Source organism: Erithacus rubecula (genome assembly GCF_903797595.1).
Source record: "Erithacus rubecula genome assembly, chromosome: 3".
NCBI lineage: Eukaryota > Metazoa > Chordata > Aves > Passeriformes > Muscicapidae > Erithacus > Erithacus rubecula.
The window spans coordinates 109,033,387-109,049,029 of NC_136689.1; the positions used below are offsets into that span (position 1 = coordinate 109,033,387).

A 15,643-nucleotide genomic window follows, 5' to 3' on the forward strand; every position below is an offset into this window, starting at 1 on the left:
AAAAATTGCCCAGGAAGAGGAAAGTTTATCATAAAACATGAGGAAATATTTATGGTGCTTGGGTGTGGGTTTTTTTTGTTTTGTTTTGTCTTTGCTTTGTTTTGTTTGTTTGTTTGGGGGTTTTATGAGTTTTGTTTGTTTTTGTTTCGGTGGTTTTGTTTGGTTGGTTTGTTTTAAAATGAATTCAAAAGCAACCTTTCCTTTGCAGAAAACACATCAGGGCAACATCTTCACTAGTATTATAATTTCTCATTCATGTTTCTGATCTTGCAAGAATAACTTCAGTATCACAACCTTAGTTATATCTGATAAATAGTGAAATCTAAATAACGGTGAAATTTACAGATAACTAGCAAGTATTACAGGAGAAAAACAAGAAAAATGAAGCCTGTCTTTTTCATCCCAACAAGTTAGACTACAAGTAAAAAAAAGCTTCAGTTCTTTAATTAAAACCTTGTCCTGAAAAATACTGAGCTGTAGCAGCTGCTGGCAATACATGTGCCTGTTTCTGCTTAGGATCACTCTGAGCCCAACCCTTCCTGGAGATTTGTGCCACTGTTGTTACAGCTTTAAAGCCTAGAACTGAGTCTACTGGGGAGCCAGTTTGGGAAATCTTCAAGCAGTACTGCAATCATTTTCCTCAGCAGTTGGAGGCTAAAGACTAAATTTTCTGAATCCTGGCTCAATGCCCAACTTGCTAAAGCACATTGTATAAGAAGGGAGACTCCTACACATTTCCCCCTGCAACTCTTTGGCAATTATTGCTTTACACTTAGGTTAGCTAAATTGCACAAGCACTACATAGATATAAACTCTGTAGGAATGAAGTTAGAGAGATGAGTCCATTTCTGCCCACAATATTTCTCCCTTCTTGCCTTATTCATCAGGCAGCTAAGTCCTCCTGGTCTGTAACTAATTGTTTATTAATAAAAACAATATTGAAAGTATACCCTAATAAAAACTCATGCTCTGTGACAAGAGCATATCCTTAATGTTATCAAGATGTAAATGAGAATAATTTTATAATCTCTCATGCAAACATTTTTGTTAGTCAAGATTTTTTATTGCTAGAGACAACTGAAAGTAGTGAGAATTAATGCCAGAATGGCGTAAAAGGGCACAAGTATAAATGGGAGTCAGGGCCCTTCTATCTAAATAAATGTCATCATTTTTTACAGATCTCCTTACCGCCACTTGCTTTAAGCTTGATAGTCATTAATTCTTCCGAAATTTTGCCCTTTTTTATGGTTTGTGCATTCAGAGGACAACCAGACAGGCTGAAACAGATAGGAAAAAAAACATTAGCACCCACTTGAAAATGGCAATAATCCTTTCAGGCAATATTATCATGCACTTGGACAGACCTCTGTACCTAAGGTCACATCAGTATCTCCATTATAGCCTGGCTCCGGGGAATGACATAACACATAGAGTCATTTAGCTGTATATTCCAGCTTCAAAACTGGCACAGAAATCTCAATCTGTGAGTAAACAACTCTTAAGCATATTTCAAAAATAACAAAAATTGCAGTAGCAGCTACTGTTAAACTATATGAAGATACATTTACAGAATTCCTAAAGTTCAAACACTTATAAACTGTTTTTATCAAGGGATTGTGCTCCAAAGGGGAATAGAGTATGGTCCTTTAAAATGGCAAGTTTACTATCCTAAAAAAAATTAGTTAATGGGATGATGTCCACAGTGCACAATTATTGTATCACTTTGTTGATACATAATAATGATCAATACAATAATAACTCTGCATATACCCTATAGGCTGTAATAGCTTTTTTGAATGGTCCTATTATATAGTCAGTTTGCTTTTTAACCACTGTTCACATTAAATTACATTTTGCTATTTCAAAGCTTACAATTTCATCAGCTGGTAATTATCTGAGGCAATTTTTATAGCCCACTAAAGGGCTGAGAGGAATTGCACTGTCTTAATACAACCTTTATAAATAACAAAGAAGAAATACCCATATGCTGAAGAACTGGCAGAAGGATTTTTTAGGTGTAGCTGAGTAAGGAGTGAGGGAAAATTTTATTGCACAGGAAAATGGTTGCTCTGTGTCTGTTTGTGCATGTGTGTGTGTGTGTAAAAATTAATTAAAAAAAAAGAAAAAAAGAAAAAGAGAATCCTAACAGAAATTGCATTTTACACATAGAAAAAACACCCTGAAAAAAAAAATAACAAAAAACAAACCAAATCAGCAAAACCTAAGCTTTCATTATCTTGGCTAAAAGCTATACAGGTTCTAAATTTCTGCTTATTATCTCTGTCCAGAGCAGATAGATAACTGGGAGATTGTTTGACAGCTATGAGTTACCTGTTAGCAACTTCAAAAGTCCTAAGAAAGGATATCAGAGTTATATTTGCTATGTCATTTTAATTAACATGGTCCTGAGGGTGACAAAGTCTTATGAAGGACAGGAATCATCTGTACTACGAATTGCTACCAGCTAACATACAGTTTTTGCTACTTGCTTAATTAGCCACAATTTACAGTAGTGTCCTGATGAAAAGACTTTAAGGTGGAATGTAGGTAATAAAATTAGGACAACACTGGACTCTTGTTGAATTTATTCAAATGACCTTGGGCATTTCTTGTTTTGGAGAAGTTGGCTCAAAGTGTTAGGAGGAAAGCAAAAGAGATAGAGAATGTAGATTTAATTACTGTTAAAGACAGAAAACCAAACTTGTCAATCAGACTCTAATTATTCTTGATTCAATATGGTCAATGGTGTTTTTCACAGTGATAGATGGTGTTCATTGTTGTTAGTTATATGTGTAACTCCTTCTCTGTAATGATAATTTTCTTTGTAAGATTGTTTTAACTCCAGAGTTCTTTAATCCAAATGAGTGCTGCATGCTTAATGTTTTTCTTTGTTTAACTTGACCGTTTAAATGCAACATTTTTGAGTATAATTTTTCCAGTGGTAGAAAGATGAGATTAATGACTCTTGGCTAAAACTTTCTGATGACATTTCAATTATATTTCTCTTTTCTTTTGAGGATATTCAGATACAACTCCATATTTTCCTAGGAAAGGAATCTATTTAATTTTAAAATTCATAGGTACTGTGCTAATCTGAACACCTTGGAATGTCATGCTTCAATGGGAACATAGAAAAAGACATAAAAGCTTAAGTCTCTCAATTCTGTTTTATATTACTTTAGCTGCAATGTTATTACTCAAAAGACTTTAGCACAATTTATTCTAAACTCACATGTTTCCAATTCAAAGTGGAATGTTAAGGAAAAATGAAAAGAGAAAACACAAAGTTATACCTTCTGTGGGTGACAAAAACATTATTAACATGACCCAGCCCGTTGCAGCCTGGCAAAGGACAGTGTGGCAGCTCCTGTTTGTTCAGTTTCCAGGATAGTGAAGACCCATTGACAGGACTCTCCTTCTGTCTCTTGGCAGCCAAAGGACAGCCAGAAGCAGTGCGATGAGAAGTGTATTTACCTGATATGTGACCTTGGCCATCACAGCCTATCACTGGACATCTACAGAAACACAGCAAAGGAAACCTCATTTTCTCTGGAGAGAGCAGGCAAAGAGTCACAAAAATTCCAAAAATCCTCCTGGCTGCCTTTGCCACTTTGCTTTAATGGGGTAAGGCTTGGTCCCTGGTGGCACACTGTACCAGAGCATCTAAATCTTGTCAAGCTGAGTTATAGGGGTTCAGCTGATCTTAAAATAAGGCAATTTAAAACACAGTTATAGGGACTAAGAAAATAAGACGTTAATTTAGACAGTATATTACCAGAAAGGAAAATTGAAATTCTATCACGGGCAATAAATCACACTTCTTCAAGTGTATGGAAGTCAACATTGTCTCCTTTCTATCTTGGTTTCTGGTATGAAGCAGGGGGTGGGTTCCTGTAACTGGAAAACTTGCATGGAAATCCATGCAAATACTTGCAAAGAAAGGATAGGGAATTTTTTGTGCTGCTCTGTTAGTGTTATACAGTTTTGCATGTCACTAGCAGGTATTAAGACAACATTCCACACAACTAAGTCTTCACTTTTATATTCTGGCAGTTATCAGTTACAAATTTTAATTAAATGTACATTTAAGCCAGGAATGTAGTGAATATCTATTGAGTTTCCAGTTTTCACTTTAAGTGAAATTTTCATTCACAGATAAAGACATGAGACTTACAGATATTTAAGTTCTCTGGAACATATTCTGAACGTGTCACTCTGATTTAATTAGCTGACATGTTTCACCTCAGTCAGTAACAAATTTCCTTCATTTTGCCAATTTTTTCAACCAATTGGCAGTTACATAGCACTCTTTAAGATAACTGGAGCAATGCAAGCAGATACAGCAATCCTTCCTCACTGTTCAGTCTCCTAGGTGATGGACTCCACCAACTCAACTGGAAGCAGAAACATTTGGTTTGCTTCCAGCTCTGGGCACTATTCGCACATGGTTGAGATTAACTGGAGCATCTCCCTATGATTCCTCAAGCCCTGAGCTCTTACAGGCCATTTCCCCCCTCCACTGGTGGTGGACCCCTGTTTCTGTACTCACTTAAGTTCAGGGTCTTCTTTTTCTTCCTTTGTAGGTGTGACTTTGATACCCCCTTTCCTGGCACGAGGACAGCCAGACAAGCTGAAAGAAGCACACAGAATAAGAGCCACCTCTTTGTGCTGCTGCCAACCAGGAGCCCTGAGCACTGCAGCCCCATGGGATGGGATGGGATGGTTGTTACCTTCTGTGGGATGCATAGTTCCCTGTGACGTGGCCAGAACCATCACAGCCAGGTGTTGGGCACCTATGGAACAGCAGAGGAAGCTTACAAAATACAATCACAAAGATACAGAGCAAATAATGTGTACAATCTATATTTTGTCTAGAGTAGAAGAAAGAACAGAAGAGCTTTTGTCAAATAACTAAACCTACCTCTCACTGGTTTTTGTCTTTTTCTTAAATAAGCAGACATTGGGGACAGACATTATTGGGGAGGGATTTAATTTTTTTAATAGCAGAGTTTTAATAGGGAATGTGATATATATTGTATATTGTGTGCAGATTTAGTTTATATCAATGTTTGCATCAAACATTTTTCCTTGTACAGAATCAACATTACAAAGAGAAGAAAAAAAAGCAGCTTGATATAGATCTATCTGTAAATTTGCTATTACGTGTTTGTTTGTTATTGGTATGATGTTTTCAGGTAGAGATATAAATAAACACTTTGCCAGTATTTACAGAAGGGGAAATGAAAGCAGAGCAGCAGTTTTACTTTTGGGCATCAGTAGATGATAGCCAGAATTGGAATTTAATAATTTGTGTATTCTAGCACTGTAAGCATACCAGAGGAAAATCTCTTTCTAGCTTGAGATTCAGTTGGGTTTTCAGCTGAGCAATTGGATTATGCTTATTTCTCATAGTTAAGGGGTTTCTCTGTTTATGTGTGACAAACAAGCCTTTTAAAGTATGAATGTTTAATACTGAAACATCCATACAATATAAAAACCACCTGCCTGTTACTGTGCTTTTGCCAGCAATCTGGCAGGGTGGGCTTTTTGCTTGCTGTGCCCCAAAAGCCAGCTTGGGTCAGTAGGTCTTTCCACTGACTTCTGTGGGGTTTGGGGCAGGACCTCACTGGTAACACCTGCCATCTCAGAAGTACAGAGGTTTTATTTTTTCTTTAATTTTTCATGTTGTTTTGTTTTTTTGTTTTGTTGTCTTGCTTTTTGGGTTTTTTCTGGTTTTTTTTTTGTTTTGTTTTGTTTTGTTTTTGTTTTGCTTTTTTTTTTTTTTTTTTATTTAAAGCTGTTATATATTTGTAGGGTGGTTTGGTTTGAGGCTTTTTCAGAGAATATAAACATATCTCAGCAAACAAAGCAGCACCAAAAAACATTTGCCTTAGAACTTATGCCAGTTTTCTCTATGTTTCTGTATTATACAACACAAAGTTCTTATACTAAGCAACCCTAAGGGACTTTGAAATGCTATGATTTTTACAGAGTATCAGAATTACATAAGGAGCTGTGCCAAATAGTGTTGTACTGAACCACTAAGGAAAGTGGCAGGGTTCAATGTGCTCTTAAGGGTCTCAGTTGCTACTGAATCTTTCCTGAGTTAAAGAGATTTGTGATTCCATCTAGTCACTCATAGGATGCCATGGAAAACACCTACAAATATAATTGTAATAGCACATCTGAGTGTGCAGGTGCATCTCTTCACATAATATTTAAAACTAGTTTTCTGTGAACAATTAATTTGTCAAAAATCTGACTTCTTTAGGACAAGAACAAATTTATGCATTGATTCAAGTAGAACTGAGAAAATAATTTCAAACTGAGAAAGGGGTGACTTTTTTTTTTTAAGATAACGTCAAAACATTTCATGATGACACTTAGTGAACAAAATATTTTTGGCAGAATGACTTGCCTCACACTGACACCAGAGGTAAATGTGGGGGTTTGCAGAGTGGCAGGGTATGCCTGAGTAGAACTAAACATTGACCTATTAAGGGTAAGGACTGGGCACAATGTCTCGTGGAGCAGGCAGCAAGGGCAGATGTCTGGAGAGTGTGAATGTTCACAAGTAAATCCAGAACACCTGCCAAAAGCTAAGGAAATTAATTTTGGCTACTTGTTTTATCAGATGATCACAGATGGAAGGGCTCCCTGCATAGACTGGAGGGGGACCTTAATTCAAGAAAAGCTCTTTGTGTGAGACATTCAGATCTGAAAGTCTGGGAGTTGTGAATATACTTAAAAAAAGACACTGAACCAAATTTTATACCACCCCATCTGTATTTACCACTTCTGGCAGCAGACAGATATCCAACTGGATTGGAGTCTAGCTATTCTGGAGGTCACTGAAGATTTGAGGCTGAGATATTATCAGTACTAATGAAACTGTAAAAGGATATTTCAGGTGGGCTACTCATAAGCAGTAAAAAAAATCATTAGCATGGAGTTCGGTTTTCTAAATTTTGGTCATATCTGTGTCTGGATTGTGAAATTCAAGGACACAAAAGACACCAAAAATCTATTGCCTTGCAATCAGTAATGCTGTGGAATTTTGTCAGCTTTTAAGTGGTGTTTGGACTGGTGCCCCAGCTTAGGGAGTCATCCTCTGTAATGGATTCCTGCACAGAGCCAAGAAAATAGGATTTACATCGAAGGGCCAGAGGTCTCAGGACATCAAATTAAGAGATGTCAACATTCAGGTGAGTGTAAGTTACGAGTTCTTTTCCAATTCTTCCACATTCTTTATTCAAAAATAAATTTCTCAGTGAATTCATATATAAATTCTTGCAAATGGGAATTGAGTACCTCCTATTTTGTCAATCTCTCCAAGTGGATTGCTTTATCTTTAGGAAGATGAACTACAATTATATGTAAAATTTAAACACTGAGCTGCAGGTTTAGAAGCACTTCTGGTACTTTTTTTCTCCTCAAAAGCTCACCAGAGGTGCTGGATATTAAGCAAACCCATAGAGATCAGCTGAGAAAACCATTTTCTGAAATTTGTTATACTGCCTATGGAATATAAATCAATATCAATGTTTTATGCGGAAGCCATGTAGAAAAACTGCTCAAAAGTCTCCTAAAAATTAACATTTAACCATTGCAAAAACTAGTCTAGGATAGGATTGACCACCTATTCCTAAAAGTTTCTGAACTATAAGTAAATACCTCTAAAGTACACATCTAAAATTATTTAAAGTTTGATATGCAAGCTCTTTGATTAAATAGAATATCAGCCACAATTATTCCTTTTAGCTTTAAAATCTGAGTCATCATCAAACTTATTATGTTTTAAATTGACCATCTCGGATTGTTCTGAACAACAAGAATCCTCATAAAGAAATTTTCTTGAATCTGAATAACAGGCCCACTTTCTGAGCAGATCTTCCTTATTTCCAAACTGTGGATCACATGGAAGCCTTGTATCTTTGCTGGCATAGAGTTTCATAATTAAAGCCAAAATCTTATCTTGATTCTGGCAAATTAAACATGAATAACATTTGGAAAAAATACACAGCTTTTTCATATTCATGCCTAACTACATGAGGGTACTTTCCTGGCCTGATTCTGTGAGCGTTTATGCCCTCTGCTCACACAGCAATGCTGAAATTAACTACTGATATACCAGCACAAGCATGATTGCAGCATTTTGGAATAAGATTTAATTTAGACAGAAGCAGAGTTTTGTTAAAAATATCACCTGAACTACGTTTGCAGGAACCTAAATTAAGGTGGTGCATTTGCAAAAAATAATTTTATTTAGCCTTTTTTCCTTTTGCGAATTGTCTGTGAACAGATTTTGATTTTTGCTCTTTTTCTAGTTAATTGAAATTAAATGCTAACTGCGTTATGCAACATATTTCTGTCTGTGAAATGTCCATGAACTTTGACTTTGTCTTTCACAACTCACTTATTATACATGGCGTACAGTGTGCAGTTTGTCATTTAAGTCATATGCTGTTGCTCCTCTTTCCTTATGGCATGACCAAAACTCTAGAAGCTTTAGTGGAAAAATAACCATATTGGTATGCAAATTTTCTTATTCACACATGAATGGGGTGGGGGGGGGGTGATGCATGAGGAGCAACTATTCAAAATATTTGTATGAGTGTCTTTGTATGGCAGCAGGCCAATAAAAGCAGGGACAAATATATATGACTCAGCAAATGACTTCAAATTTGTCAGCATTTTTGCAAATCAGTTCCTCGCTAACCATTCTGCTCTTTTAAAATAAACTAAACCTAAATTTTATACCTTTGAGGATCAGAGATATCAAAAAATGAAGCATTGTGCCAGTGTGCCAGTTTACCTACTGGCTTTGGGAACTGCTTTGGACAGCTGCCTGTATAAATGGTCTTTCTTTGCTATTTTGCTGCATCTCCTGTACATTCAACTTCATAGCTACCATCAGTTCAGCATTTCAATTATAACTGAAGTTGTAAGGCTAGGGAGTAAGACCACTAACATTTGATCTGGGGAAGTCAAACACTGTGCCAAGCCTAAATGTAGTCACTTCTGCTATTAATATCATTAGAAACGAAAGCAGTACCATGATCAGACTTTAATTTCTTCTATCTGGACTAGGGATGAGCCTAAAGGACAGAAAGGACAGTCACAGGGTTCTCCCCTTTTTACATGCATTCATGAGTTTTTCCAAGCCATCTATTATGGGATCCAATTTACAAGTTGCAGAGGGAAAGCCATGAAAGAACTCTAATTATCCTTCCCTTTTCCCCACATCCTTATTGACAAAGCCAATTCAATAACTAGATGACTGGTTGCCAGTGCCTCTCTTGACTACAGATTTTTGAAATATTCATATGTCCCTATACATCTGTCTATATAGCAAAGCCTGCACAGTCCTTTTGTAACTGACATTTCATGGTGAGAATTATGCCAGCACAAAATCCTATGACTTGATGTCTGCTTTAGTGACATTAAACTCATCGTATAGGGTAGTGAATAATAAAAAGGATTTGCAGGTATTCTGGTCTCATTTTTAGATTTATTCTGACTAGATTTATTTCTAACTAAATAATTCCAATTAATACTATCTCGATCAGTTGCCAGGTCAATCTTGCATATTAGATATTTTCTATTCCTCTCTGATTCAGAAATACTGAGAAAACTGCATCCTTCCTAGTGTTCACAATTTTTGTCCCCCCAGGTCCTGAATAATGAATGAAAATGAAGGGGTACAAGAATGAAGAAAGACAAATGGTGAAAAGTAAACTTTATTTCACTTAAAAGCTTTCAAACCATTTCACTACACTTTTCAGACAAAGGTTTGATACCAGAGCAATTCAAATTTGCAACTTCAATAACACAGGGAACATGTTTGTCCAAGATAAAAACCAATAATATTTGTGTTATTGTCAATACTTACTTGAGCTCCTGAGAGTTAGCAGCCATAAGGGATTTTAATGTCTTGTCAGCTAATGGGCACCCAGAAACACTGAAAAGAAAACCTGATGTGAAATATTTTACTAAACCAAAGCATTTATTGTTATCCAAAACAGCAATGTCCAGACAATCTATGATTTATATTAGTCAAAATTATACCCTCAAATATTTATTCTTGGCCAACATAAGCCAACATAAGGCTGTGGTTCTTAAATCACTAAAAAAAAAAAAAAAAAAAATTAGTTTGGGACAAAGGTTTCTAACTCCTTTAAAGCTTTGCTATGTGAGGACAGTGGTACATAGAATCCATCTTTTATGTTTTCTATATGAAGACATCTAGAGGATCTGGTCCACGTGGTTGGTAGAAGGCAGAAAACACTTCCATTCTGCTCCCAAGGGAAAAGCAGGAAACTATTGTTTCAACAATAATTTACTGTCTATGTTGACAGTAGGCTATTTTGAGGAAAATACTTAATATCCTCATGTTTATAATAGCAGATTATGAATTTCAAAGCCATTCATAGAGAGGTATGCAGAAACCTCATTTATGCAACAGCATCTGTATAGAGACTGCTTGTACACTCAGGGAAATGCAAACTTCACTAAATGACTAATCTGCAGGTCTCAGCTGATAAATGCAGCTACAGTAATAAGCATATGATGCTGAACTTCCTCAGTCTACTAAGTCCAGCCTTCACAAATGTAACAAAATCAGGAAAAGCAACCACATTTCTCTGTGGATAATTTTCTGCAAACTGCTCTTGAATCCATGGTTAGTACAAAAAGGTTCAAAGTTGACAGAGGTAGAAGTATCTCTGTTTCCTGTTTCAGGCTTCCTGTTGTTTCTTACCTGCGGTGTGAGGCATAGTTTCCTGTTACATGACCACTGCCATCACATCCTGGGGTTGGACAGCTGTGCAAAAGAGAAGGAGTGAGAAATTACAGTGTAGATAATGCACCACAAAGCTCACCATACTCTGCAGTGAATTATGTAATGATCCTGATATAATGTTCATCATTACACACTGTCACAACACTGCAGAAATCTGGAAAAAATTCACTTCTATTTTTTAATTATTATTTGAAGCACAGAGGGAAAGAATTTATCTCATTTCCACAACACAAGTAATTCAAAACCTTGGGAGATTTTTTCTGTGTAGGGTTACCTTTACACAGGTATTTGCTTACAAAGTGGGCTCTTAAAAAGACTGTTTTATTATTGGCACAACATTTTCACAGTAATTCATAAATGTTGGAGCAGAAGTTTGTGATCTGACCTCTAGTATAACATACTGGAGGCCAGAGAACAGTAATATTTAAAATAATTCCTTTCACTCCTGACTAAAATAAGGCACCTTCTTTAGAAACATATCCAATATCTATTTACTGATACAAGTGAAAAAGATGTTAGGGTTGTTTGCAGTACAAAAAGCACGTCATCACACATCTAAAATTTTGAAAGAGAACAAAACTTTCTCAAGCTTCTCTCACTGAACTGAGAGGTGATACAAAGGTGGTTGTTGTGGTGTGGGAATGGTACTCCCCAAATTTGTGTTCCCACCAAGACTCTCCAAATCTTAGGCTTCTTCCTCGCCCTCCCTTTCTCCTTCCCCTGTGACAGGTTGGAGAGTAGAATTGGAGGCACAAAAGGTGAAAGCCACATTTTGAGATAAGAACAGTTTACTGGAAACAGCAATGAGATAACAGAATGATTGGTAAAAGCAAAAACATCCACAGGAAAGTGTACAAGATAGGCAAATGATTGCCAGAACAGAACTGGTGTTACCCAGCCATTCTCTTTGCCAAACTCACTCGACTGGGAGGAAAGCATCTCCCTGGGTGAGGTTATGGAATAACCCAGCTCCTGGTTACTGCAATATTTAACCCTGTCCTGGCTGGAACCAAGACAATTGTGTATGTTTAACAGAACAGATACACTCATTTAAACCAACAGATGGAGTCATACTCCATTTAGAGAAGATGTTACAGTTTCTTTTTTTCCTCAGTCTTTCTTCAGTTGTAACACTGAAGTAAATTTTCAAACTGGGATGCAGTCCTCTGTAAAAGGGCAAAGATACCAAGAAATGCAACTTGTACATGGAGGGGGATAATATGCCTTTGTGAAATACTTTAAAAAACTTTAACACCAACCCTGCAGAGTTACCTTATAAAGAACTGTTTCTCTTTCACTGGGAATATGGATAAAAAGGGCAAGCAGATGCTGCACAAAAACTGTTATCTAGTGCACCATGTTAATGAACAAGGGGTGCCTGAGATGCTCACCTGGCTATTTTCTCTGAGCTGGTAGAATGCTAGGAAGTTTTTCAAATCTGTAAAAAAGCCTTAGGAAGACATCAGCCTCATTTTCACAGCCCATTTCAGCCTGATTGAAGCTGTTATGGCCAACAGAATTAGCATGGAAAAATAGAAAGCACATGCTGGACGGTGGTGTTCATACAGCAGTTCACTCCAACTGCACTAACCATGTATGAAAATTTTTCTCTGCAAGTGCTTATGTCATTTTAAAAGCTTCCTCATGATGGAGCCAACTGTACTGAATTTTTTTGTAAAATATCTGAGCTCAGTGGGATCATAGGAATGTAGTTAGATCCCTATATTTCCTATGGATTCTTCTGATAAATTAAAATTATTCCTTGTTTAATTTTTGACACAATTACATCTTAGATTCCTGTTTTTAGATATTGTTTGAACATAATAGAGTACAACCACTCTAAGCTCATCATTGCCCTAGTAAATACTTTGGTCCTATTATTTAGGAGAGTAGAAAAGTATATTACAGGTATCTCAAAACAGGTCAGTATCACAAAGAAATAAATATTGCTAAAGAAAAGCCATTAGTCTTCAGCAAATAAACTCTCAGTGATTTTTGTATGCATTTGTTTTAGGAGAAAAGGCAAAACAACCTGACCTGTAGCAATTTAGGTCATGAACTATGACCAGATATAATGTGGTGAGTAGACAACATGCAGACTGCATGACATGAGGAGAAACAATTGCTCTTCACAGCAGCTTGCCCCGGGGAAATGTAAATTCTAGAGACAGAGGCAGCTCTAACTGCTTCAGTGCCACTGAGTCTGGAGAGCAGGACACAAGTTGGAGGGACGTGATTCATTTATTTATGGGTGAGCCTGCAGTTATGGGCTGTCATCACTAAGTGATGTGAGCCACACTTGTTCAGAGAGACCTGCTCTGGTTTGGGACAAAAGGAAAGTGCCATAAATGATTGCTGAGTCCTGCTTGACTATTACAGTGAAAAGTCTGTGTTAATATCAAATTGATATTGACATGAACGGAAAGGGATTTTGTGAAGAGCCTGGATAAGATTTAAAAGGTGACTTGTGTTATGATCTGTTTGGGACGATTTTAGTGAACAATTCTAGACTGAAGCAAGCTGTTGTATGCAGACGGATTTAATAGACTATTTGCAGTTCTAGATAGTAAAGTTATGGAACTTAACACAGAGCAAGTGTGTCTCAGTATTTGGGAAAAGAGACTATTAACCTGTAGTCCCAGGGTGTGAATTTCTACAGCCACTGGATTTTCAGTGGGGCTGAATAACTAATTCTGCTTAGAAGGAAGCAGATGAAAGATTCAAACATGTTTCTTACAGGCTGGAAAACCCCATTCTATCTTGTATTTTGTCTCCTTATGAACTCTGCATGTTTTCTGTCTGAGAAATCCTGACTGCTTCTACACAAGCTCTAAGCAATGGATCTATAATGACGATTGTTCAATTAAAGCTTATTTAATTATGCAAGCATTAGCAGAGGCAATCTGTAGCATGTTATGAAGCTGTGTGTTTTGTAGAAGGAGCTGTTGCCCACTTGTTACCTATCTATCTGAGGAATAAAGAGTGGACCCAGTGTAAATTTAGTCATTAATCTATCTGGACCCCCAGGCACACTCTGGCTTGTTACAGCTCCAAACCTCATCTGCATACCCACAATGTGGAACTAGCTACCAGCAGTGAATTGTGCAAGTCTCCCTGCTCAGCTCCTGCAAATCCACTTCAAAACAGAAGCCAGAACAGCAGCATAGCCAAAGGAAAATGCAGCATTTTATGTGACTCACGTGATGAGTTCCTTTTTGAGATCCCTTGAATGGAGCTTGGGTTTAGGACTCGGTATGGAGACATCTCCTGGGTACTTCTTTTCCTCCATGTTTTCTGGAGAGCTCACTGGATCTTTCTGAAATATTAGATGAGAATTTAACAAAAGATTTCTCTCTTGAATTCCTCCCACACATTCAAGAAACAATTTGCCATGGCAAGAAGAGAACCTCTTGTAAATTATGAAAAAAAATGTGAAAGAGAAATGATGGAGAGAAATTAAGAAAGTTTAGTATATCATAGTTTCAGGTTCTTACAGGCAGATTTTTAAAATGTGCAAATATTTCTGAAAGCAGATGCTCGTTTCAGCCATATATAGGATAAATTTGTGTTTGTTTTGTAGGATGATGATAAAGGCCAAAGAAAAGTACACAGAGAAAATAAAGGTGATTGTTGGTAGAGCCAAACAAGACTGACAGTTATGTTCTTTTTATTTGCTATGTAAGTACATTGCTGGCTTTTTTAATACAATTGAAGTGGTGACCATTGCATCATAATTTACAAAACTGCAACCATAAATTTTATAAAGTGTTATTTACATAAGCAAATGTAAATGCAAAGCTTTTTAGCTCTGTGGAATAGACTGTCCTGTTATCTTATTGAAAGGGCAGATTCTTGTTGAAATAAAAATCATAAAAAACAAAAAAACTTCAGAACTTTTTTAATAGCAGGCTGCTAAGGGGAGTTCTTAATTTCTAATATTTGTAGATCAAAATCATCACTGCTACCCTACTGTTTGGTGGATGGTATGAATTATGAGCCTTCACTCCCTTGGGAAGCCATTTTGGAAACTTGGAGTCCTGGAAGGAAATTACATTTTTGTTTTCTGAAAAATTTTCTTTGATAATTTCAAACTAGCTTGGTTTATACTGTTTTGAGACTTAAAGCCTTCAATTATTATTATCTTTATCAGAGATAAGTATTTTCTTTTTGGAGAGATGCTCTGCTACTATTTTATCATTTGAGAGTTCTCCAAAGCTTATAGCATCAATTATCAGACCTCTATTTATCCCTTCTTGGACTTCATGTTGGTTTTGTGATTCCGTTCCAATGCTCAGGTGTTTCCCAGAGATTACCATCTGTAGGAGCAGAAACTGCTGCCTGTGGTTGAGAGGGGAAGGTCCCAGCCTCTGCTAAACTCAGAGTGCTGGTGCCACGGATGCTCTGGGCTTGTGCAGCTGGCAGTTGTGCCAGGACAGAGGAGCAGGGCTGTCTGCAGAGCTGTTAGCACAGAGTGCAGGGCTGAGCTGAATCTGGACTGAAAATGGGGTTTCTGCCTCCTGGGTCTTGTAAGCTCTGCAGGGGTTTTTCTTCTGATAAAGCTTCCATATGGTCCTCAATTCTGGCAGCTCATCTTTGCCTGCTTGAAGGCTGGATCCTCAATATGACTTTCTTCTGCTTTCTGCTACTGGTTACCTACTGCCTACTGTAACTCACACTTCACATATATAGAAACGATGCCATATTATTGCTGTGTGAATTACTACTGATTTTTTTTCAACCACATTTGTGGGGTTAATTTGTTTGGGAATAATCTAATCTGCTACAAATATAGAAAGCAAAAATACATATACTCAGCTTTACTAAACACTCTTGCACAGTAAT

The 15,643-nt window shown here is 37.0% G+C and overlaps 1 protein-coding gene across 1 annotated transcript in view; it reads right to left on the minus strand.

Moving 5' to 3' along the window:
* Positions 1–15,643, minus strand: part of ST18 (ST18 C2H2C-type zinc finger transcription factor) — a 95,599-nt gene that overhangs the window by 6,201 nt on the left and 73,755 nt on the right. The window contains exons 12-18 of the mRNA XM_079299847.1: positions 14,002–14,117; positions 10,760–10,822; positions 9,893–9,961; positions 4,731–4,793; positions 4,550–4,630; positions 3,294–3,515; positions 1,189–1,277 (exon numbers count right to left, since the gene is read on the minus strand). Of these exons, the coding sequence (XP_079155973.1) occupies positions 1,189–1,277; positions 3,294–3,515; positions 4,550–4,630; positions 4,731–4,793; positions 9,893–9,961; positions 10,760–10,822; positions 14,002–14,117 (703 nt within the window). The remainder of the gene's footprint in view (positions 1–1,188; positions 1,278–3,293; positions 3,516–4,549; positions 4,631–4,730; positions 4,794–9,892; positions 9,962–10,759; positions 10,823–14,001; positions 14,118–15,643) is intronic.